At 34.5% G+C, this 25,505-nt stretch overlaps 1 protein-coding gene and 1 long non-coding RNA gene across 9 annotated transcripts in view; one reads left to right on the forward strand and one right to left on the reverse strand.

Moving 5' to 3' along the window:
- VPS54 (VPS54 subunit of GARP complex) overlaps window positions 1-25,505 on the reverse strand; it is an 89,011-nt gene that overhangs the window by 16,212 nt on the left and 47,294 nt on the right. For 7 of the 8 annotated variants that reach the window (XM_045054272.1, XM_045054271.1, XM_045054274.1 and 4 more), the window contains 12 exons: window positions 24,957-25,064; window positions 22,467-22,522; window positions 21,384-21,480; window positions 17,562-17,902; window positions 12,035-12,164; window positions 10,890-11,071; window positions 10,082-10,194; window positions 6,376-6,439; window positions 3,703-3,808; window positions 2,669-2,756; window positions 1,996-2,117; window positions 1,809-1,889 (listed from right to left, as the gene is read on the reverse strand). In XM_045054272.1, coding sequence (XP_044910207.1) covers window positions 1,809-1,889; window positions 1,996-2,117; window positions 2,669-2,756; window positions 3,703-3,808; window positions 6,376-6,439; window positions 10,082-10,194; window positions 10,890-11,071; window positions 12,035-12,164; window positions 17,562-17,902; window positions 21,384-21,480; window positions 22,467-22,522; window positions 24,957-25,064 — 1,488 coding nt within the window. Of the gene's footprint in view, window positions 1-1,808; window positions 1,890-1,995; window positions 2,118-2,668; window positions 2,757-3,344; window positions 3,446-3,702; window positions 3,809-6,375; window positions 6,440-10,081; window positions 10,195-10,889; window positions 11,072-12,034; window positions 12,165-17,561; window positions 17,903-21,383; window positions 21,481-22,466; window positions 22,523-24,956; window positions 25,065-25,505 lie in introns of those variants that run through there. The other variant, XR_006595610.1, reaches the window with a different exon arrangement.
- LOC109498190 lies at window positions 6,195-17,370 on the forward strand. Its single transcript, XR_002154860.3, has 2 exons — window positions 6,195-7,930; window positions 16,899-17,370. It is a non-coding gene; the product is annotated as an uncharacterized LOC109498190 (long non-coding RNA).

Here is a 25,505-nt window from a genome sequence, read left to right on the forward strand (position 1 = left end):
TGGCACTTTTTTGGGTTTGCTTCATTATATTCCACAGCTTATTCCTAATTCCACTATTTAACATTGTTAGGTGTTTGCAGTCCTCTGCCTTGTTAGATGGTAAACTTTTTGTTAAAAATTATTTTTCCTCCAGGTTTTTATTTAAATTCCATTTAGTTAACATACTGCATAATATTAGTTTCAGGTGTAGAATTCAGTGATTCATCACTTACATACAACACCCAGGGCTCATCACAAGTGCCCTCCTTAATACCCATCACCTATTAACCCATCCCCTGCCTACCTCCTCTCTGGTAACAGATGGTAAACTTCTTGAGAGTAGTCACATTGTTATTTATTGACTTTTGGTAGACAGAAGAATGCCAAGTATCAAAAAGCAAAACTGGTGAAACAGAACTGCTTTTGAATTTAGTTACTACTTGGCAACCATAAAGAAAATCAGAGAATTCCTAAACAATATTTCTTCTCCATACAAAACTAGAAACTAATTTAACAGGTAGAACATAATACAGGTATGTTTGCACATGACTATAAATTCTTTAAGCTTCTTAAAAGCATAAAACATCTAGGTTATCTATCAGCCACCTCAGACATTCTCAAAGTGCAGTCTGGGGATGCCTGGGAGTCAGATACTCTTTCTAGGAAACTGTGGACTAAAACCCATTTTCATAATAATACTAAAATGTTACTAACTTTTTCACTCTCATTCTCTCATGATTGCAGAGTAGGGATTTTTAGAGGAGTTGTAACAATGTCATCATTCTGATGGCCAATGGAATGCGTGTTTGTGTATTCTTGTGTTTTAAATTTTTCTTAGTTTTAACGTCTAATATGGTACTTACTGATTGGTACAATTTGCATAACTAAAAGCTGTTTGAGGTCATTGATTATTTTTAAGAGTGTAAAGAGGTGTCTTACAACCAAAGCATTTGAGAACTATTAAACAAATGCAATCTTATTTTCCAAGCACTCTTTCCCCACTGTCACCTTCAAAGGTGCGAGTACGTCTGTATCTGTGAATGGATGCCATTTTATCTTGCACTTTAATGATTTTCATGTGCCTGCTGCTCCTGCCATCTCAGAATCCTGAAGAATGCAAATAGCAGAAAAGCATACCAAAGTGCCTCGTTTGATGATTACCCTAAACATACTCTTGGGCAAAACATATAAACTAAATAAACCTTCAAAATTTCAAGTTATGAAATTTCTGCTTTGTCGCTAAGACAGGTGTTAAGGAACTTAGGAAAAGAAAACAGTGGAGGATAGAGCAAAAGTGACTAGGGCTGATTAAGTAACATTTTTCTGGAAATACTCTCCAGTGTAATAAAGGATTCATTGGAAACCAATACTTCTTTTAATGATCTATTAGGAATGGGAAGCAAACAAGAAATGGATATTGAAATTGATTATCTATGAGGGAAATAATACAGCACCTCAGACTTTGCCATTTCAGTCTGGAAAATAAAGAATATACCTTCCCACAAATAACGTATTTACTTTTTTCTCTATTTTGAACTTTGTTCTCCCAATTCTATCTCTGGAAGGCTTTCAGACTAAAATCTAGTTTGAAGAAGCTACATATTTGTCAATGTAGCTAACATAAAATCACTTCTGTAGAGAGTTTCTATCATTCTTAAAATAATCTCCCTCCTGTCCCCTCCCAACCCCCTAGGAGATGACTATCCACTCTTGGGCAATCTGAACAATTTACTGAGTTTTTCTAAACCCTGAGGAATTTGATTGGCTAGACAACTGTGAAAAGGCACAATGCCTTTAAACATTGCCTAATAGTTTCCATAAATCATTACCTTGGATAACAGCTTGTCAAATAAGCTATCCATTATCGCTACAAGCTTAGCTGATATTTCAGCGATGTGGTCATGGTAGTCCTGTAATGAGACAGAATATTAAAGTCCCTGGAACACATCTAAAAAATATTTACCAATTAAGGAATTAAATTTACGAAACTTCAGTAGAAAATACAAGGAAAAGTACCTTAGTGATATGATCAAAATGCCTAAGCATGCTATACTGCTTAGGCTGTAGTCGAGCTTCAAAATGAGCCCGGATCACAGGAATGTAGTGCACAATTAACTGCAAACAACGTGAAGATAGAGCTGAAGATCCAGGCAGTGGATACATCACGGAGAAACAAAAAAGAGAATTAGTTTACTTTAATTATATATCAAAATAAATTTTAAAATGTCAATTTCACACAGACCCCAGTTTATTTCATAAATGAAGAACACAGTGGCAGAAAGCAACATTATTTCACTTAAATAATTTGGTACTGAATAATGTAGTAAACATGCTGCTTTTCCCAATGACCTCAAGTTGTTAGTATTACTGACATGAGGAAGCTAATGGGACAACGGATTCTCTTGTGACATTCAGATATCTGTCACCGCAAAGCACCTCATACACATTACATCTTAACATTTTCTATAGTGGTGCAACTTCCAAATAACTTATACTCGTTAGAGTGGAAATTCCTCATAACATTTCCCCAGAGGCCAATTTTTCAATCATTGGTAATACATCGAACAGTGAAATAACTTTAGAGTCTTTAAATTAGAGTCATAAAAACATCAGGTGTACTAAAAACACAATGAGTATAGCAACATCATCGTAAAATCTCAACATGTGAATTAAAAACAAGAATCCATACCCAAATTTTTTGTAGTTATTGTTTTTAATCCAACAACTTGCAGTGCACCAGCTCCAAGAACTAACTGGCAACTTCTTGAATTGAAGTACTAACAAAGGAAGGAGAAAGAAAAAGCCCGACAATTTATCAAAAACTGTTCTGTACATGCTGGCAATGTGTTTATTTACAGTTCTAAAACTACATTCCTCTTTCCTCTCATTCAAGGACCAAATGAATTTTCTAGTAGGAGCAACTAGGATCTATTTATGTAATGACAAAAAAGAGGCGAGGGGTGTTCCTAAATGATAATATTTATTGTCTGGTAGGAAAAAAGTAAAATTCTAAAAATAAATTGTTCAGAAATTCTTTAGTCTGCGTTCATAAAACTAGCTCAGTTTCACTGAAACTAACATAACACTATATGTTAATTATACTTCAATTAAAAAAAAAACTAGCTCAGTTTCTGCATTCTTATCAGAGGGTCCTATTTTCAAAAGGGTAACAAAATCTTTCTGGACTAAAATATGACAACTCAATTTGGGGGAAGAATTAACTGATTAGACATTTGAAAAGAAGCCTTTTCTTTATGCTAGCAGTTAAAAAAATCTGTTAAAATGAAATGGCTGAATAAGATTATCACCACATTTTCATTTTACATCAATGGTTCTGAAAGAATGATTTAAGAAAAATCTCTAACCTTAGTGAGATGAATTTTGTAAAGTTCAGTGAATTCCTTCCATGCACATTTGAAACCAGTCCAGGTTTTTTGACCTAAGTGGCCTCAGTCATGTTCAGCACCTAACGAACAAATCATCTCCTGTCTCCAATGTCATTAACAACTCTATGGGTATAATGAGGAATCACTAAATGCGAAGTGAGAAGGAAGTAGGTGGCCTTCTTCCAGTAACATGTTGTGATTCAACCACAATCAAATGTACAAAATTAATGTCTTAAAGAAAACTTAACCTTGAAATGTCTCAGAATTTGAAGATTAGTCATACTCTAATGAATTACTTCTTCCAACTATTTTTCCATCACAGTGAAATCATACACACCTTCAATAAATCTGACAGACGAGTAAGCATGTCAGTAGTAACAGATGGGATATTATCCACACACTGGCAATATTCAAGGATAATTCTTATCAACAGCAATACAGTTCTATAAGAAAAGAAAGATGACCCAACACGCAGTCAAAACAAGAGAGTTAAAATGATTCAGCACATAAAAATCAATACTGATCTTGGTAACTGAAATTGTGTGTTTTACATATAAGCGCAGCAGAGAGGGATTGAGGTGAGGCAAGAGAGATTTCTAGGGTGCAAAATTAAGGAGGAACTCATTTTCAGGGTCACACAATTGCAGGGCCAGCACTTGCATGACACTGAGAATGAGTACTTCCTTAAGTTTTGTGCTTTGGCACATCACTCTCTTATGTCACATTCCTATTAAGTCTCTTCAATAAGGCAGATATCCCATTCCTTGGCCAATTCAGAAACACTGACAAAAGTCCTACCCAGGATTTCTGGATAATCATAATAATAGTAGGTACTCAATCCTAAGTGCTGAATTAATGACAGGCACCTAATCATGACTTTCTTAGTGAGATGGAAGAGAAACTGTGGCTTCTAAGAACAATTGTATCTCCTAAGAAGTTTATCGGTAAGTCACAAAAGGTTTTCCAAAGATGAGAAAGTTACCAGCTCATTAGCTGGGCATGTCATAGATTAAAGAGAGACACTACTAGGAGCTTAAATAAGATTGAGGTTAAGGTAAATAGAGCCATTCATTATAGGACATCTAAGTTCAATGAGAGGCTTAGAAATGAGTGATCCATATAAAATAATGTTTTATGAAAGTCTGAAGGATACCAGGAAGTAGTGATTCAAGAAGGAGTCTAGCCTTTATAACAGCTTAATTATTCTCCATATTATTCTCCATGCATATTTCCAGTATCTGCTTTACTGGGCAGGGGTTCACTATTTATCTTTTGTAGTCTTCTCTCAGAAGATAAAATATTTTCCCTTTAGCCAGGGAGTTCAATTTTGGGGAGTGGTCTCTTTGCCTAAAGAGCCAGAAAGCCAGAGGTGACCACTGCCATCAAGCAAGAATAACAAGATAATGGGTAATTAAGGAGAGAAATCATAATTAGATTGAAGGGATAAGATTATAAGGCTGAAAAAATCTTTGCCCTACTAGAAGCAGAAAAGAACTCCAGAGGAGGAAAAAAAGGGAAGCTTTCATTCACGAAGGGTATAGTGTCAGATTTCTGGATAATACAGACTGAGAAAATGCATCAATTCAATACATACTTTTTGATTATTTATTGGGTACAAAGTAAAATATAAATGGTAAGACATCACCATCTTTAAGGAACTCAAAACTAACCAGGGAGATATATACATAAATAATTTTAATATACTGAGAAAAGTGCTATTTTAGAGGCACATGGAGTCTCAAAGAAAAGATCAATCATTCCTCCTGGAGGGGGTGTGTATTTCAGAAAAGATTTATACAGTGATAAGAAACAAAAGGGAAAAAGAATCTTGGTCTTGATCTTGGGAGCTAGACCTTGACTCTAATCCTGACTCCATTTGGGTCATTTTATATCAACCACTTAAACTTCTGAGGATCAATTCTCTTAACTGTAGAAAGGGAACAATAATCCCTGAAGTGTTTATTTCACAATGTGGTTGTAGAGATTAAAAAGATTGTTGCTATGAAAATACTTAAATTATGAAGTGCTATTAAAGAATATTAAGATATTATTTTAACTACCCATTTAAAAAATGGCATGTAGTACTAGACAAACAAAACTGGAATTTATATTTTCCTTAGTTAACTGGAATTTGAAATACTGTCATTGGTAAAAAAGACCTAATGACAAATGATAACAGAAATAAGTGATAACAACTATCAACTTATTAGGTGCCAGAACTATGCCAAATGCCTTATATGAGTTAATATGAGTTATATGTTTAATTCTGTAATAGTTCTTAGTACTATTTTCCCATTTTGATTTACAGATAAGAGAACTGAGGCACACAGAGTAACCTGCCCAATGTCACAAAGAGTTAAGAGAGCTTCTGGGATTCAAACCTAAACAATGTGACTCCAAAGCCTGCACAACTTCAATTATATGCTATAACACTAACAAAGCTTCAGAAAAAGAAGACAGAAAGAGCCTGAAATATTAATAACACCATAAAGCCAGTATTCCACCCTTGGGTTGTATACCTCCACATTTCTTATTATACGAAAAAACTTATCAACCCATTTCTTGTAAAGCCAGCAGTGTAGCCCCTAATTTAAGATATAGAATACTACAAAATATAGAAAATGGAGAGGAATCCATAAAATATCCTTTAAATTATTTTTAAAATTTAAAATTGTTAATCTATGGGGCACGTGGGTGGCTCAGGTGGTTGAGCATCTAACTCTTCATTTTGGCTCAGGTCATGATCTCACAGTTTCTAGATTCAAGCCTCACGTGAGGCTCTGTGCTGAGAGCGCAGAGCCTGCTTGGGATTCTCTGTCTCTCCCCCTCTCTGTCCCTCTCCGACTTGCAAACATTCTCTGTCTCAAAATAAGTAAATGAAAAAAAAACATGTTAAAAAATTAATAAATAAAATTATTAATCTAAAATTTCCAATTCACATCAAGGGGAAACTAGAAGACCTATGTTTTAAATAACTGACTCAACTAATAAAGAAAAATGTGTCACTCACCCAACGACAGCATATTGTTGTCCCTCTACAATGAGAACTTCAGCTGGCTTTCTTTCTTCCGTAACTAGAGAGTAAAGCATATAACAAAGAGAGACATAGGAACAAGACTAAACAAATTATTAAAGTAAAAATTTAAACTAGGAAAAAAATGAAGAAGATAGTTCCAATTTAGGGCTGGTAGGGCTGGAAACTATCTTATATTCAAAAACAAATGTCTACTTCTTAGGAAGCAATTTGGCACGGAATAAAGTATATTGGGTTTGGAATCAGAGAAATATGGATTTGAGTTCCAGTACTGCCAATCACGGGATGCAAGAACTTGTGCCAATTAGTTAACTTCTTTCAGTGTCAACGTCTGTATCCATTAAACATGGATAACGGAAACTATCAGTGTTTTTGTTAACAACAGAGATCATGACTACAAACTGCCGATCCTAGGTCTGCCCTATGGTAGATGATCAGTGAGTAAAAAAAAAATAATATATTAGTTTGGAAAGGCAGAACTAGAATTTCAACTGGTTGTCTATATTATAATTCTTAGATTATAAACTAATTCCTATACTCAATAGAGAGATATAATTTTCAAGACTTCAGTCCAGAAATTATTTTCAGCATGTGGTATTTCTTACCGTTATAAAACAAAACTCAGCATGTTGAAGTGAAAAGTAGAGTAGACTGGATTATTGTTCTTAATCAGCCAAATTATTTAGATTATCATGGGCCCATTATTATGCTTCCCCAAGCCTCAAGTCCCTGACTTGACATTAAATATCTACTTCCTCATTTCCTTCAAGGAAAGAAATTCAGTGTGACACAATTTCAAATTTCTAATCTGTATACCAGATTAAATTTTTGAAGATAGGGACTGTGTCTTAACCAATTCTCTACATTACAGAGAAAACGGCAGAGCATAGTAGTGAAAAGAAAGGGCCCTAAAGTCAGTCTGCCTGTATCTGGAACTCAGCTCTACCACTTCCTAGCTCTGTAACCTTAGGCAAGTTGCCTAATTTCTTTGCGCCTCACTTTCCATATTTGTTAACTGGGAATACTAACAGTATCTAGTTCATGGGCCTATAAATAAGAACGCAATGTGCTGAGAACAAACTGTCTAGCCTTAGGTAAGCATTCAATTAATATTAATTGCTATCCATTAACTTTCATTTCCCCAATGCCTAGACAAGTAGCTAGTAACTCATTAATGAATGGTGGTCAATGAATGAATAATAACCAAGGATCCTTAACTTGGTAAGAACAAGTAAAATGGTGATGGACTTCTAATAGCATGTACTTTCTCACTCAGAGGAAAAAATAAAAGTCTGGGACAGAAATAGAGTTATAAAAGAAACCTCTTATCGTTAGTATCCTCCAAAGAGAAAGTGAAAATAAACAGTTCACTTTGGGGGTAAAAAAAAAAAGACACATGGTTAATTCAATCACTCTATATCTATCATTTTAGTTCAAAAATTGTTATGCTTGCATGAGAATGGATTGTAAAACTTTGAGCTGTTCAGGACAAAAACCGTCATTGTCATCTAGCACAGCAACTCACAAAGTGGTAAGTCATCAAATATAGCTTGAAAGAATAAATGAGAGATAAATCTTATAATTTTAAATCGTGATTTAGACTAATCGGTGTTTTTCTTTCAATCTTTGCTACCTGAATACTTTTGCTTTGCTAATATCTTAAAATCAATTAAGATTATGACCGCCACCCAACACTGTTACCTACTAAAAAATGGTCACTAGGCAACAGAAATCTAGTTAATTCATTCAATTCTTCTCTCTGCTCTATATGAACTACTCTATTTTACACCTGTCCTTAACCCCTCCTCTCCTGTCAGTGTGAGAAGAGATAGCCTTTCTCAACTCTGGATTTAATTCCAGAGGCCCTGCCTTACAATCACTCTGCGCCACTCTTCCACTCTTATCTTTAACATTCTTTCTCTTTCTGTTAAGCACAAAAATATAATTCAGCTTCTCTACCTTAAAACTCTTCTCTCAACTCCCTGAGTGGATTAAAATAATAATCTAATTATTCTCCTAGGTTTCTAGTGCTACTTCATCATGCACTTGCCCTTCACAAACAAACCTGTCGAAAAAGGAGGCTACATTTGTTTACAGGTCCTCACCTTTCAAATTACTTAGCACTGAACTACAGTCTGATTCTGTCACTCTATTGAATTACTAAAATTGCAAATGACCTCCTCCATGTCAAACTAGTGGTCACTATCTGTATTTTACTCAGTCTTTCTCTTGTAGTGCAGTCACATTTGGTGCAAATGTGAAATACACAATTTAAAAATATTTCTATGTAAAAATATTAAAATTTCATGAAATGCATAAAATTTGAAAATGCATCTGCCTCCTCCATTTAAAATATTCAACAATTGGGTGGTGCCTGAGTGGCTCAGTCAGTTAAGTGTCTGACTTCAGCTCAGGTCATGATCTCACGGTCTGTGGGTTCGAGCTGTCCCTTATCAGGCTCTGTGCTGACAGCTCAGAGCCTGGAGCCCGCTTTGGATTCTGTGTCTCCCTCTCTCTCTGCCCCTCCCCTGCTCGTGCTGTCTCTCCCTCTCTCAAAAATAAACAAACATTAAAAATATTCAACAACTGGGGAGCCTGGACGGCTCAGTCAGTAGAGCATGTAATCTTCATCTCAGGGTAGTAAATTCAAGCCCCATGTTGCGTATGGAATCTACTTAAAATTTTTTTTTTAATTAGAAAAAAAATATTTGATAGTCTCACAATTTTAAATATGGTGTTATAGGATAAGTTATACTTAAGTTTACCTACATTATTATCACAGGACAGCTCTACTTTAACTGGCATACAAAAGTATCTTCCAGCTATTGTATTTCTTTTAGATGAAACCCAACAGGCATTTGATACCAATGAAAATTCTCTTCTTGAAACTCTTAATTTTTTTACTTCTATGTTCTTCTGGATTTCTTCCTACTTCTCTAGCCTTTCCTTCTGAGTTTCCTGCATAGTTTTCTTTTTCTACAGTTTTTTACATTTTGGTTTTCTCTATCATATCACTACTGCATCAATTGTGATTGCTAATCCACATTTTTTTTATTAGACTCAGCCCTTTTATTTTTATTTTTTAAGTAGGCTTCAGGCCCAGCACAGAGCCTAATGTGGGGCTTTAACTCACAACAACAAGATTAAGACCTGAGCTGAGATCAAGAATCAGATGCTTAACAGACTGAGCCACCCAGGTGCCCCTAGACTTAGCCCTTTGAAAGTAGAATTATAACTGTTATCTCAGTCTCAATATCTAACACAGAGTAGAAGCTTATTAGTATTCAGTGAATGAATACGTGTCTTTAAACAATACAGTACAGTGGTTAAGAACATAGCTATGAAATTATTGTAAGGCAGGTTTCAAATCTCAGCTCATCATTTGTACAGAATTCTTTAACCCCTGGAAGCCTTATGCCTCCTTGCTGTTAAACAAGGTAACAATAGCATCTTCATCAAAGGTTGTTATGGGGATATACTAGAATAATACATGTAAAAGCACCTGGCCCAGGGTCTGGCATATGGTTAGCAATCAATAAATATCTGAAATTATTATTACAAATGATCATACATAACTTTTCCAGTCAATTGAGGTAGTGTCAATTAAAGAAATGTTAAGCATTCCTATAAAATGAATAAACAGTGTAAAACTGGAAGACAGCATGTGAAAGAATACACATACCCCCTGACTTTTTTTCAGGTAAAGCAATCTTTCCATCTGATATAGAATCAACAAGATCCTGAAATTCTGCAGGAACATCAGCTTGCTTCCAGCGCTCATTGTCTAAGAGGAGGCTATTCAAAGGGGGAGAAAAAAGGAAGATAAACTTTAACAATATTTCAACAAGGCACTTGGTTGACTCAGTCGAATGAGCATCCGACTCTTGATTTTAGCTCAGGTCATGATCTCACGTTTTGTGAGATTGAGCCCTGTGTCAGGCTCTGCACTGATATTTCAACACGATCTTCTTTGGTTAAAAAGAAAAGAGTTGAGTGTGTATGTAAGACTTTTGTTCTCATATCTTTTAGTAATAATAAAGACACTATATGTATCTTAGTGAAATTCAAGTAGATCTCATGTAAACAAGGCATTGACTTTTAAACAGTAATGGCCACTAGCTGTTGTTAGTACTAAGATTTTTAAAATAAATGTATACCTTAATAAACTGAAATCGTTCATAATGAATGAGTACTTTCAGAAAATATTTCTTTTTATATCTCTTAGCCTATCCAAGAAGAGTAATGAAACATAATTAACTTCACCACTGAGTAGGAAAAGAAAAGCCAATCTATTGAGGATCTTTGTGACAAGTAAATAAACATTCTAATTCCACTTTGGAAAGCTGAGAAATGGGATTTTAATTCCACAGTCTGCCTTTAGTGGAAAATGGGTTTTTTAGGGGTTTTGGTTAACCAATCAATTAAATATAATCATGTTTTGTAAAGGAAAGGGAAAAAACTGAAAAGCAGAATGAACATGGTAATGATACCTCAGCTTAGTTTTTCTCTCTTCATGAAACCTGTTTACAAATTTATTAGCTTGGCTCTGAAGTGCTCCAAGTAATGACATGCTTTTTCTTCCACAGATGTGTTCAGTATCTAAAATGAATGTTTCCATTAATCTAGAAAGTGTTATGAATTCCGTGGAATTTAGCTTCTCAAGAAAACCATCCTAAATTTTAAAGATAACACAAAAATCATGACAGAGAATTAGGAATAACATCAAATATGAACAAGCTATAAAACAAACTTAGTTTGATATGTTACTATTAATTATTTTAATAATATATTATATATTAATTCATGAATATTATCTTAACATTATTTTTAATGAAATTTCTCAATACCTCAGTCCCAGAAATTGAACATTAAAAGCTTAAAATGTCCAAATTTTACTCTGATTCCTTTATAATACAATAGCTCAAATAAATTCAGGTCATACTATAACATTTTCACAATATTGGAATTCAACTAATTTTATTAACATATTGGCCAGTTATACACACATATATGGTGTGTGTGGGTGTATATATACATATATATATACATACATGTAAAATAGCATATTAACGTCAAATTAATTAAGGTATCATATTTCAAAATTAAGTCTTTTAATAATTTTTTTCAAAGAATAATAGATTTTCCTATTTCTTTCATTTGGATTATTTTACATTTCAACATCTCCCTAATAGGCCATACCAGTACCATTAACTTTATTAAGTATTTAAAATATAATATGATGGGGCACCTAGGTGGCTCAGTTAACCATCCGACTCTTGATTTTTGGCTCAGATCATGATCTCACAGTCATGAGATCGAGTCCCACTGTCAGGCTCTGCAGTGGGTATGGAACCTGCTTAAGATTCTCTCTCCCTCTCCCTCCGTCCCTCCCCTGCTCATGCTTGTGCGCGCGCTCTCGCTCTCTCTCTCTCTCTCTCTCTCTCTCTCTCAAAAAAAAAAAATATATATACATACGTATAAATGTATATGTATGTGTGTGTGTGTGTGTGTATATATATATATACACATAATATGCATTATGGGGAACATAGGGACACAAGCAAGGATATGATTCTAGATCTTCAAAATAATTATACTATATATAAAATATCTAAAGCTTTATCAAACAATTAACCTTTGCTCTTGACATGAGAAACTTGACGGCTCGATCATGGCATATATCTGAGGCACTATACAATAACTCCTGGATATTATTTGCCAGTTTTTCTAGCTCTAAATCAGTTAATTTCATGTCTTCATTGACCCTGAAAATGATAAAAAAGAGATCAAGTCAGGGGAAATTGTGAGTACACTGTCTCCACAGGTAGCATATCAATAAAAAACAAAAAGCTATAAAATTTGCATTTGAGGAAGAATTCTGTAACGTATCAAATGCTTTTTTTGTGTGTGGTGAATCATTACTTAAATAAGCTTGGATAATACAAATATTTTACCCTAATCTTATATAGAAATAATTTTCTCTCTCTGCTGTAGCATGTTCCATACTTATTTCAGACTCCAAGTGAAAATTCTGCAAAAACTACAGCAAAAATAAAAAATTCTAGTTAGGTACAAGGTGGTAGCTTTGGCAGGCTGTACACAGGGTGCTTAAAATGACACACTGGAAGGAGGAAGAAGGAAGATTATTTCATGACAAATAGGCACTTTTTTTTTTACTTATAATTATGAATGATAGTTAATATTCAGTTCAACTGAACTAATATTTCCTGAGCTCTGTACTAGAGAGGACACAACAGGTTGCTGTCCTCAAAGAACTGACAAACAGAAATACGTATAAGACGAAATGTATTTTTTCCAGTTTTGAGAAGACTTCCTGTTTTTAAACATTTGTTTTTCTTGAGGCATGTATAAAGACCACTGATTCCATACCAACAATTCAACGCAGTGCTATTATGAGCCAAGTTTAAGTGCCTTTGCATCATTTCTCTCCCTTTCAATAGAATTAAAATAATTTTCAAAGGTCTTACAAAGAGAATCTGATGTATGTTAATTTGAGGCAAACCACTACCCTAACTGGGTTAAGGTATTAAGGGAAGTTACTGCCTGCTATCCTTCAAAATTATAATATCATTAAATTTATTTACCGATGCTTTAAAGTAATAGAGGGAGGAACACCTGGCTGACTAAGTCAGTTAACATTTGACTCTTGATTTCAACTCCGGTCATAATCTCATGGTTCATGAGACTGAAGCATGCCTTAGGCTCCACACTGACAGCAGCAGAACCTACTTAGGGTTCTCTCTCCCTGTCTCCCTCTGCTCCTCCCCAACTCATGCTCACTCTCTCTCACAATAAATAAAAAATAAAATTAAAATTAAAAAATAAAATAAAGGATTAATATTCTTACTCTCAGAAAAAGCAACTCATTTGGTTCTCACACTCCCAAGACAGGTAGATAAATATCTACTTTAAGGATGAGGACACTGAATCTTTGAAAGTTTAAATGACCTACCCAAGGTCACAGGTTAAAGGACTAGAACCTAGAATCAGTCTAATTCCATTTCTAATCTGCTAAGCTTCCTCCACTCCAACATTTACTTCTATATAAACAGTCTAATGCTATTTCAATACCAACTCCCACAAAATTGTTTGCTTAAATTTTAAAGGTCAAATTTACAAGGCGCCTGGGTGGCTCAGTCGGTTGAGTGTCCGACTTGGGTTCAGGTCATGATCTCGCAGTTTGTGGGTTTCAGCCCCATGTGGGGCTCTGTGCTGACAGCTCAGGGCCTGAATCCTTCCTCAGATTCTGTGTCTCCTTCTCTCTCTGCTCCTCCCTGTTTACACTCTCTCTCTCAAAAATAAATAAACATTAAAAAAATTTTTTTTAAATACAGTTCAAATTTACCACTGAAATAAAATTGCATTTTGTGAAGGATGTTTAAAATTTGCCCCCAATAGAAAGATTAAGAACATGAAACTCTTGGCAATATGCTAGCAATTCACAAAGATTAAAAAAAACAGGGGTGCCTGGGTGGCTCCATCAGTTGAGTGTCTGACTTCGGCTCAGGTCATGATCTCATGGTTCGTGGGTTCGAGCTCCGCGTCAGGCTCTGTGCTGACAGGTCAGAGCCTGAAGCCTTCTTGGGATTCTGTGTCTCCCTCTCTCTGCCCCTTCCCCACTCATGCTCTGTCTCTTTCTCTCTCAAAAGTAAATAAACATTAAAAAAAATTTTTTTTAAACAAAAAATAGCAGATAAAAACAACTCTCATATCTTTAAGTAGGGTGACCATCCAAAAAGATGGGAAGTTTGGTATTTTAAGAAAATCATTTAATTTAGTTATTTGTAATGTTGCTTTTTACAAAGAATTTTTTTTTAAGTCTATTTATTTTGAGAGAGAGAGAGAGAGAGAGAGAGAGAGAGAGAAAGAGACAGCAGGCAGGGCAGGACAGAGAGAGAAAAAGAAACAGAATCCCAAGCAGGCTCCAAGCTGTCAAAGCACAGCCCAACACAGGGCTCAAACTCACCAACCGTGAGATCATGACCTGAGCCAAATTCAAAGGTCAGATGCTTAACTGACTGAGCCACCCAGGTGCCCCTAAAAAGAATTTTAATTTTTTAAGTTTAATTGGATCTCTTTCACATTCACAGGAAAAAAAAAAAACTTTATAAAGATGATGTAGCATTTCTGCTTTTGGGTACATACAGAAAAGAACTAAAAGCAGGATCTCAAAGAGATTTGCATACCCACGTTCATAGTAGCACTATTCACAATAGCCAAAAGATGGAAGTAATCCAAAAGTACACCAACAGATGAATGGATAAAAACATGTGATGTATACATACAATGGAATATTATTTGGCCTTAAAAAGGAAGGAAATTCTCACACATACTACAACATGGATGAACTTTGAAGACAGTATACTAAGTGAATTGAGCCAATAACAAAAGGACAAATACTGTATAATTCCACTTATATGAAGTACCTAAAGTAGTTGAACTCAGGAAGACCAAAAGTAGAAGGGTGGCTTCTAGGGGACAGGTAGAGGAAGAAATGGGGAGTTATTGCTAAATGGGTATAGAGTTTTAGTTTTGCAAGATGAAAAAGGTCTTGGAGATTGGGTGCACAACAATATAAATATACTTACTACTACTGGACTGTGCATTTAGAAATGGTTAAGATGGTATATTTTGTTATGTGTTTTTCACCACAATTTAAAATAAATGTTTAAAAAAACCACAAAACTGTCTAATTCTTTCCATTATTTTTCTTTTCCCATTTCCTGCCTGGGAAATTATTTCTTCTTTTGTGCCCATATCTGCACTGCAGTTACCTTACAAAGGCTTGTGCTGAGACTACGTAAAGAACTCCCATAAATCAGTAAGAAATGAACACAGCCCAGCAGAGAAGTGGGCAAAGAACTTGAATTGGCGCTTCACAAAAGAGAACATCCAAATAGTCAATGAATATATGAAAAGTGATCTCTTACCAATGATCAGGGAAATAAAAAGTAAAACTAATATACCTGCAACATACCCACCAGAATGGCTAACATGTAAAAGACTGACAACACCCAAGACTGAATGAAGATGTAGAAAAACAGGAACTCTTTCACATTGCTGATGGGACTATAAAAGAGTACAATCATGGGGCGCCTGGGTGGCGCAGTCGGTTAAGCGTCCGACTTCAGCCAGGTCACGATCTCGCGGTCCGTGAGTTCGAGCCCCGCGTCAGGCTCTGGGCTGATGGCTCGGAGCCTGGAGCCTGTTTCCGATTCTGTGTCTCCCTCTCTCTATGCCCCTCCCCCGTTCATGCTCTGTCTCTCTGTCCCAAAAATAAATAAAAAACGTTGAAAAAAAAAATTAAAAAAAAAAAAAAAGAGTACAATCACTATGGGAAACTCTTATTAGCTAAACTGACCATTCGTATACCTCAAACATTCTTAGGTATATATTATGCTTATAACACATATACAAAAGACACCTAGAAGAATGTTGACAACAATCAAAATGGAAATAACACAAATTTCATTTACACTAGAATACATAATGGTGTAGTCAGAAAGGGGAATACTGTACACAAATAAAATTACTGCTACATGCAACAACTTAGAAGAATACCACAAATATAATTTTGAGGGAAAGAAATTTGAGACAAAAGAACATGATTCCATTTATGGTTCCATTTATATAGTTTAAAAACCAGAAAAACCAACAGTTTTTGTGGTCTTCCTTGGGAAAGAGTGAAAACACAGTTGCAAGGAAGGTTTCCAGAGAGCTGGTAATGTTCTATTTCTTAATTTGGGTGGTGATTACACCAGTGTACTCACTTTACAATCATGGAGGTGAACAGTACAATTGATATATTGGCCTATATGTGCATTATACTCCAAGTAAAAAGTTAAAACAAAACAAAAAATGAAGGAGGGTACCACCCTTTGTCCTTTCCATCCTGCTGCTAAGGATGCGGATTTGATGATAAAAGCTGAAGCAGCCTCTTTACAGATGAAAGCTGGAAAATGAGGACAGCAGAGCTGCCTTCTCCACTGTGGACCTCTCATCTCTGAACTGTTACATGACAGAAACAAAATTCTACGCTGTTTGAGCTATAGGATTTGTACACCCCTTGTAAGTTTTAGACTGCACCCTAACCAGTAAATGTGAAACGTTAGCCTGAACAGAGAAAAAATATTTTTATTAATATGTAGTTCAGGGTTTTCTTTTTGGTGAGGAGGAAGGTATTACAGTTGACTTTATGCTGTAACTGCAACCTACATAAACTCCTTGGCCATAGGCTGACTTGTGTAAAAATAAAGTACATGCTGAGTTATTATTCTTAACAATAATTAAATCCATACTACGTTCTTGGGTCGGAAAGATTTTATTGGCCTTGTTTTGTTTTTTCCACACAAGAGATTATTGGGACAACTGGTGAACTGTGAATGGGATGTATGGATTGCAAGGTAATAATGTATCAATGTTTTCTTCATTATAATTGGTTAACTGTAGTTATTTAAGAGAGTATTCTTGTATTTTAGGAAATATACACTTAAGAATACGGAAATAATGAGACATCATGTCTGCAACCTTTTGCCAAATGATTCAGAAAAAAATATTATCATGAGAGACAAAGAGAGAAGAAGGGAGCAAGAAAGAGAAAAAGGAAGAATGGGAGAAAGAAGGCAATGTGGTAAACTGTCAACAAATGACTTTTTCGTACAATTCTGGCAACTTTTCTGTAAATCTGAAATTATTTCAAACTAAGTTTTAAAAAGTCATGTTTGAAAAAATGGTATGATCCGCTTGGAAATTCATGCCTTTGAAAAACTAAATCCACAGATCTTCACTGTATACAAAATACAAAGGCGTTATAGGAAAAGAAAGAAAAATAAACAAGGTAATGCTGACCTGATTTTCAGGACAAGTTCTGCCACCAGTGACTTTAAATAAGTCAAATAAATGCTCTGAAATAAGGGCATTTAATTAAATGGTTCCTTTCCAGCCTTAAAATTCTGTAATTTTCAATTACTTCCAATGCTCACCTCCTTACATTACATTTTCAAAAAGATATGTGTTTTGTAAAATTAATTTATTTTTGTTAAATTAAATTCCAAGACCAAAGTTCATATGGTTTTTCAATAAATTGAAAAAATCAGTCTTACTCAAAATCTTATAAAGTTGGCAGCAGTCAGCATACTCACATCATATCCACACATCCTGGGGTAGCAGATGATGATGTCTGCTCTTTGCTGGATGAAGAATCAGTAGTACATTCTGGTTCGGATACCGAATCACTGCTGCAGGGCTCACTATTTGGAGATGCATTTCTTTGAGAGGTAGTGTCGATTGCTATAGGTGTTAATTCACTCTCATTGAATGCATCACTTATAAACAAGCCTTCATGGATTAAATAAGCCACTTCTGTGTCCAGTGAATTGTCTTTTGCAGCATTCTTCTGTTGTGAAATCTCTTCCAATTCCCTGGTCCTTCGGTTTTTGTCAAGAACTGAGAGAACAACGCTGTGAATGATATTTAACGTTGCCTGTAAGAAAACAGGATATATTTTTAAAGGATTTAAAATAACATGTATCTAAAGTCCCCAAAAGTGAATTCTGCATATGTACTTTTTAAAATCTTATAAGTGAGTGTCAAGGTCATGCATGTCATAATTACACCAATCTTTTATCACAGTAAAGGTGACTTTGTGAAAAAGAACTACTCAAGAGAAATGGGTTCCCTAAAGCTTAAGAATGGAGTTCTGTATTTTCATTGATTTAAGTAGCAATCTCCTGAGAGTACATTGCATATATTCTATGTATCTTAAATAGGTTACACTAAACATAACTTGCCTACCATATATCTAGTAAGGGGTTAAATAGCCACAATATATAAAGAACTCTTACAACTCAACAAAAAAATCTGATTAAAAAATGAGCAAAGAAAGTATTTCTCCAAAGAAGACATACTAATGGCCAATGAGCATATGAAAGGATGCTCAACATCACTAATCATTAGAAAAATACAAATCAAAACCAAAATGAGATATCACTTCACACCCATTCAAATGGCTACTATCAAAAAACAAAAACAAAAAACAAAACAAGAAAAACAAGTGTTAGAATATGAAGAAACTGGAGCCTTTGTGTACTGGTAAATTAAATTATGAACTTCAAATAGTTTATTCCTATAATGTGGTAAACACTAGTAAAAGCCAAAACAACCTTTTCTGATTATAAAAGTAATACCTCTCTTTGTAGAAATATTTAGGAAAAACAAAGAAATTAATAATGAATTTAAATTATACTGCCAAAAGATAACCACCAAAAAGACAAACTGTCTCTTTATTGTATGAAGATGAAGAGATAATAAATCTTTTTAACATAGCTGATCACATACTATATAAACAGGCCTATACTGTCCCTTCACTTAATGTTATAATCTACACATTTTCTTCAACATTAAAAATCCTCAGATGCATGATATTCCATGGTAATGAATATACCAGGCATAATTTACTTTACCCTTCCCTCTACTGTTAGATATCTGGGTTCTTTCCAATTTGCAGTTATTTGAAAATTCTCAATTAAAAATGAACAGCTTGTAATTAACATTATTTTTCAATGAAATCATACCCTTACAGAATCACAAACTTTTTTCAAAGAAAAAAGTACCATATTTATACGTTATATATCATCTTCAAAGATGTTTTACAGAAGTATTAGCTTAAGGGGTCTAAATGTGAAAATGAGAAACTACAACTATGATAAATCACTGTTCCCATATTGTATATATATCAAATAAAGATTTGACTTAGTTTAACTGATAGAGAACCTAAAAGTGAAATAGCTATAAAAAAATTACTGGCAAAAGATATGAAAGCAACCCAAGTGTTCATCCATAGATGAATGGATAAAGATGTGGTATATATATACAACGGAACATTACTCAACCATAAAAAAAGAATGAAATCCTGCCATCTGCAACAACATGGAAGAATCTAGAGGGTATAATACTAAATGAAGTCAGAGAAAGACAAATACCATACGATTTCATTCATATGTGAAATATAAAAAACAAAACAAACAGAAAAAAAGAGAAAAAAACAGACTCATACATATAGACAACTGGTGGTTGCCAAACAGGAGGTGGGAAGAAGGGTGAAATAGGTGAAGGGGATTAAGAGTACACTTATTGTAATGAGCACTAATTTATAGAACTGCTGAATCATTATATTATACACTGGAAACTAATAGAACAGTGTATTTTAATTTTTTAATATTCATTTATTTTTGAGAGAGAGAGAGAGCACTAGTGGGGAAAGGGCAGAAAAAGAGGGAGACACAGAATCCAAAACAGGCTCCAGGCTCTGAGCTGTCAACACAGAGCCTGATGCAGGGCTCGAACTCACAAACTGTGACATCAATCATGACCTAAGCCAAAGTCGGACGCTTAACCAACTGAACCACCCAGGCGCCCCTAGAACACTGTATATTAATTATACTTAAATAAAAAAGAATACTGGCAAAAAGTTGGTCAATTCTACAATCTGCAGTGTAAGAGTTATATACATCCAGACATACAATAATAGAAGTATGTGTGATGAAGTCATGGCGGGAATATGAGAAAAAGTGAAAACGTGGCTTAGTTATTTGAGCAATCCACATCTATAGGTTTGCTATCATCACTACAAATGAGTGGGACCAACATTTTGGTAGGAGCCTAAAGTACAGTGAATCACATTTTTAAAAACTTTTCCCACTCAGAAAGGTTATACACATGACTTAGCATCACTCCAATGTTGATAAAGTCATGTCACAGATTAAGTACCAAAGTCCCCCAGGCCATTTAACAGAATACTAAGAAGATGCCAGGGATGTTAACTAGCACATGTAACACAATACTGACATCTGATAATTCAAAGAATACCAAATTTCACAACCTGTTACATTCAGTAATTCCTAAGCATTGTCTTATTAAAACACAGCTGTGACATGTTAGTGATTCTAACTACAATGCATTAGTCTGTGACATCTTTTCTTCTGAAAAATGCTCTGTGGCATATGTTCTTTTCCTTATATTGACTGGTTTAAAATTAAGTGATTATACTGAAGAGACAGAATAATTAAATGTAAATGCATAATCCTCGATCGGACCTCAGATTAAAAAGTAAAATAAAAGCCTGCAATAAAGGACATTAGTAGAGCAATTTAAATATGAATTATATGTTAAAAAATGCCATTGGGACGGCTGGGTGGCTCAGTCGGTTAAGCCTGACTTTGGCTCAGGTCATGATCTCACAGTTCGTGAGTTCAAGCCCTGCGTCAGGATCTGTGCTGACAGCTCAGAGCCTGGAGCCTGCTTCAGATTCTGTGTCTCCCTCTCTCTCTGCCCCTCCCCTGCTCACACACTGTCTCTCTCTCTCTCTCAAAAATAAATAAACATTAAAAAAAATTTTTTAAAATACCATTATATCAGGATTAAAGATTTCTAGAAAACATTAGTGGTTTAGAACAGATTTTTGAGTGTTTCACATATTGTGCCTATAGATAATCTAGAGAGATTCAAAAATCACAAAATCATAAGAGGAAGTATTATTTTATAATATTTAATGCCAAGTAAGCACTATATTTTTTAATACAAAACTTATCCTAAATTATAGAGTATCAAAATACTCTGAAGCACTTCAAATCTTATTTGAAACCAAGGCTCTTTAGAGAAATTATAAAAACAGGGGTGCCTGGGTGGTCAGTCAGTTCAATGGCTCATTCTTGATTTTGGCTCAGGTCATGATACCACAGTTCATGAGACTGAGCTCTGCATTGGGCTGTGTGCTGACCGCATGGAGCCTGCTTGGGATTCCCTCTCTCTGCCCCTTCCCCACCCCCCGTCAAAATAAACAAACAGTAAAAAAATTACAAAAAACAAAGAAATTGTTTTTCTAATCCGATTCTATATGTATATATCTAGAAAGTGGACTTAATTTTAGCGATATTCTGGATAAACTGAAAATCACATACACTTACCTTAACTCTTTGTAGGAAAATTGTAAACTTAGAGAAAATGTCCTTCAGCAGATCAAACCACTGAGGAAAATTCAACATTCTCATCTGATCTGCAAGCCTAGAAAAAAAAAAATTCAAAGAAAAAAATATTTGTCTTTGGGCACTTAGGAGTTTATTCTCAAAAGATACTTCTATATTTGCAATACAGGAATTTTTCTATTTGAGAAAATTTCCTAGGGAATAAAATTTAAAATAACTGACTCTCCAGGTCCATAGAGCTTTTAACAGAATATCAGTAACTTAATTTTTCCAACTACTAGTGATTCCTGCATTGTTACGGTTGCTTCAACTAATTCTGAAACAGAGTTTTCACTAGGTAATAGTGTAGAAATTAAAACCCCTCAATCCTTATTCTATGAATTTGGCCTGGAAAAATTTCACAGTGATTCATATTGCTATTCATATCTTGGGCCACTTAATAAATAGAGTTTAGATATCTATATGAACTAGAAATTCAGTTATAAAATATTTATCACCAATCTCAAAATGAAAAAAAATAGGAATTTAAACGGCGAAAACAAAAAATTACAGGCATGAGGCAATTCAAAATCATGTACTCAAATTCCTCAAAGTCAATTAGAAGCTGGGTTTTAATCAGATAGCTAAATAATTTAAACATAACACTGTGATTCCTCTGAAATGGACCATCTTCAATTTCTCTCCTCCATACCTACATTGTAGCCTCTTGCCCTGGGAGGCTGACCTGCTGGGCGTGGCCAAGGAGGAGCCCTTATAAAACACCGGAAGGAAGAAAGGTACTGATAGCTCCACCTCCCTCCCTGAGAGGTTGTCTCAGGAAGACTGCCTCCAGCACTGCAGGTCACTTCAACTACTACAGGCCTTTTTTTTTCCTACTACTAAGTGGCCTTCTCCTGAATCCTGTTCTCATCTCTTGTCCCTTAAAGGTACTGCACTGTCACTTGTGATTTTTCTACACTCTGCCCATACCTTAGTAAATAATTCCTTCATTAAATCCTCCTCAGATTATTCTAATGTGTCATCTTTTCCCTAACTGATAACTCCCAACGTAATACTTATACTTACTTCACAATAACATCTGTGTCAATATCTTCTATTTGTGAAACTTTATTAATCACACACTGCAAATTTTAAGAAAAAAATTCAATTAACATCTTTAGAATTCTAAGTACCTCATGGTTCATTTACATATTAAAAATGGCTTCCACGGAAAAAAAAAAAAATGACCTCAATGACTACGATCATTTTACCAGACGTCTTGTGTCTTTTATACACACGTCAAGGTGTATAAAACACTGTAGCATTATATCCTTACCCTATTAAATAATTATTCCAGGATATGCTTGAACTGTTATATTAACTAAAATCCCTTACTATTTAAAACCACACACCAAACAAACAGAACAACACCCAGAACCATAATTCTTAGGAATAAGGTATAAGCCCCATATTAAAATTCCAAAAAAAAGTTCATTTTGGAGGTTATGTTTTCTTGCAATATATGTAACAGATTAAGTTAAAAAAATGCTTAGACTTCAGGAGAATCCTGGGAATTACAACACAGCAGTTTCATAAAATTTGTTTAGAAGTATCACATACATATATAAAACTACACAAATTATGTTCAAATCTATTTTTACAAATGGAGTACACTTGTGTAATGAAAACTCGGATCATGAAATTAAACACTGCCAGTAAGCACCTCTCTTGCTTCCCTTCTAGTCACTACTTTCTCCGAAAAGATACTATCTTGATTTTTAATACCACAGATTAATTCTAATATCATAGATTAATTACAAAAGTGTGTCTCCTTTGTGACTCCTTTGTGTCTGGTTTATTTGGCTCCACATTATATATGTGATATTCATCCATTTGTTCCATGTGATTTATTCATTCTCATTGCTGTACAGTATTCATACAAATATACCACAACTCGATCATTTTTTTTTTTTTTTTTTACTGATGACAGAATTTGGGTTTTTCAAAGAAAAAAAAAGAAAAATTTGGGTTTTTCCAGTTTTTATTACAAATAGTGCTGCCATGAAATATTATGCTGTTTTGGTAAGTCTATGTATGCATTTCTGCTGATAAATACCTGGCAGTAGAATTGCTGAGTTACAATATATGTGTACATTTAGTGCTAGTAGCTATTGCCAACAATTTTTGAAAGTGGTCATAACAATTTTAAAATATTGTGTTTTAGTATTCAAAAGAAGTAAAAAAGGTGGTATGATTACTAATCTTTTTTTGCTTGTTTTATTTAAACATTAAAAACTCACAAATGTACATTCAACCTGATGATGATCATTAAGCCTAATAAGTATATTTAAAATTATTGTTTCTCATATTTAGAAAAACTGAAGTTTAATGTTTAATGATATTTATCAGAGTAAAACAGCAAAACAAAGATGAGACTGAAAAAGGTTTTAGTTTACAATAATAATTTCTTAAAGATAAGGATAAGAGGAAATAAACATTTACCTACTGCAGGTGAGAATGTATTTGGTAAAATCTTTTTAGAAAGCAATTCAACTCTATCAAATAGCTTTAAAAATACTTTTCACTCTCTGACCAATAATTCCACATCTAGAAATCAGCTATAAGAAAATAGTCTTAACTATGGAAAAACCCAACAAAACTTTACACCAAGTATGTGTGTCACAGTGTTCTACAGTACCGAACTGAAAAAATGTAAATATTCAACACAGAGGAAAGGCATAACTAATAAAATGTGGATAGGATTTTATACAACCATCAAAAATGATGCGTCTGAAGGCTTATAAGAGAAAATGCTTATGTTATGATTCTGAAATATATGTACAATTCACAATCATATATACAGTATGATAGCAACAATGAAAAACATCAGTAACAATTTACACTTAGAATTACACTTAAAAATACTTTTTTTTTTTTAAGAGAGAGAGAGCACACACACACACACACACACACACACACACACACACAAGCTGAGGGGAGGGGCATGAGGGAGAGACAGAAAATCTTAAGCATGTTCCACGCTCAGCACAGATCCCAATGTGGGGCTTGATTCCATGACCCTGGGGCTTGATCTCATTGTCCTGGGATCACACGACATGAGCCGAAATCAAGAGTCAGATGTTCAACCGACTGAGCGACCCAGATCCCCCTACACTTAGAAATATTCTTAAAGTGATAATCTTTTGGCTAGTAGGTCTATTTTTTCTTCTATTTTTCTATATTCTAAGTTTTTAAATAAATGAGAAAATGTTACTATTATACTGCATATATATTATTACTAGATCATGTAAAAATAAATTTGATAAAAAGATTCTAGGGGCACCTGGGTGGCTCAGTCAGTTAAGCATCGACTCTTGACTTCATGGTCTTGCAATTCATGAGTTCAAACCCCACATAGAGCTCTGCACTGACAGTGTGGAGCCTGCTTCGGATTCTGTCTCCTTTGCTCTCTGCCCCTCCCCCACTCATGCTTTCTCACTCTCGAAAAATAAACATTAAAAAATTTTAAAAAAAAGATTCTAGACCAAAATATATCAAATAAAAATGTATATTTACCTGTTTAATGATATTCTTTGCTGTAATAATCATTTCTTCACTATAGATTTCTAAAAAATTAAGTTTTCTTTGTTTTAAAAGTCCAAATACAAGAGATACAAGTCTTTCCTATTAAAATAAAAGTATGGAATTTCACAATTTAAATATAGAATAATGTCACTCAGAAGTAGAAATATTCAACATCAAGCGTTTCATTATTTGATCCTCAGATCTCTATCCTGCACATGGTATTTTCTAGAAGCCCCCAAAAACCCCTTCTACAGCTATCTTGTCATCAGATTATTGGAGTCATAGTTTTAAAAACAGATAAATCCTAATGCACTACAGTGGATCAAATGAAGCTGTCTTGGGGACAAAACAATATGAGTACATTTTAGCATAGTTTCAACAAGTAGGTAGAAAGTATCCTTCTCAAATCCTGATGACCTGGACTATTTGTGGGGAATTAACTGCTAACACATACAAAAATCTCTTTACTTAGGCTGCTATCAGGGCTTCTGGATCCTTTCCTAGTTCTTGGTGGTAATCAGCATTGAAAAGTCAGCAGAT

Source organism: Felis catus, chromosome A3 (genome assembly GCF_018350175.1).
Source record: "Felis catus isolate Fca126 chromosome A3, F.catus_Fca126_mat1.0, whole genome shotgun sequence".
NCBI lineage: Eukaryota > Metazoa > Chordata > Mammalia > Carnivora > Felidae > Felis > Felis catus.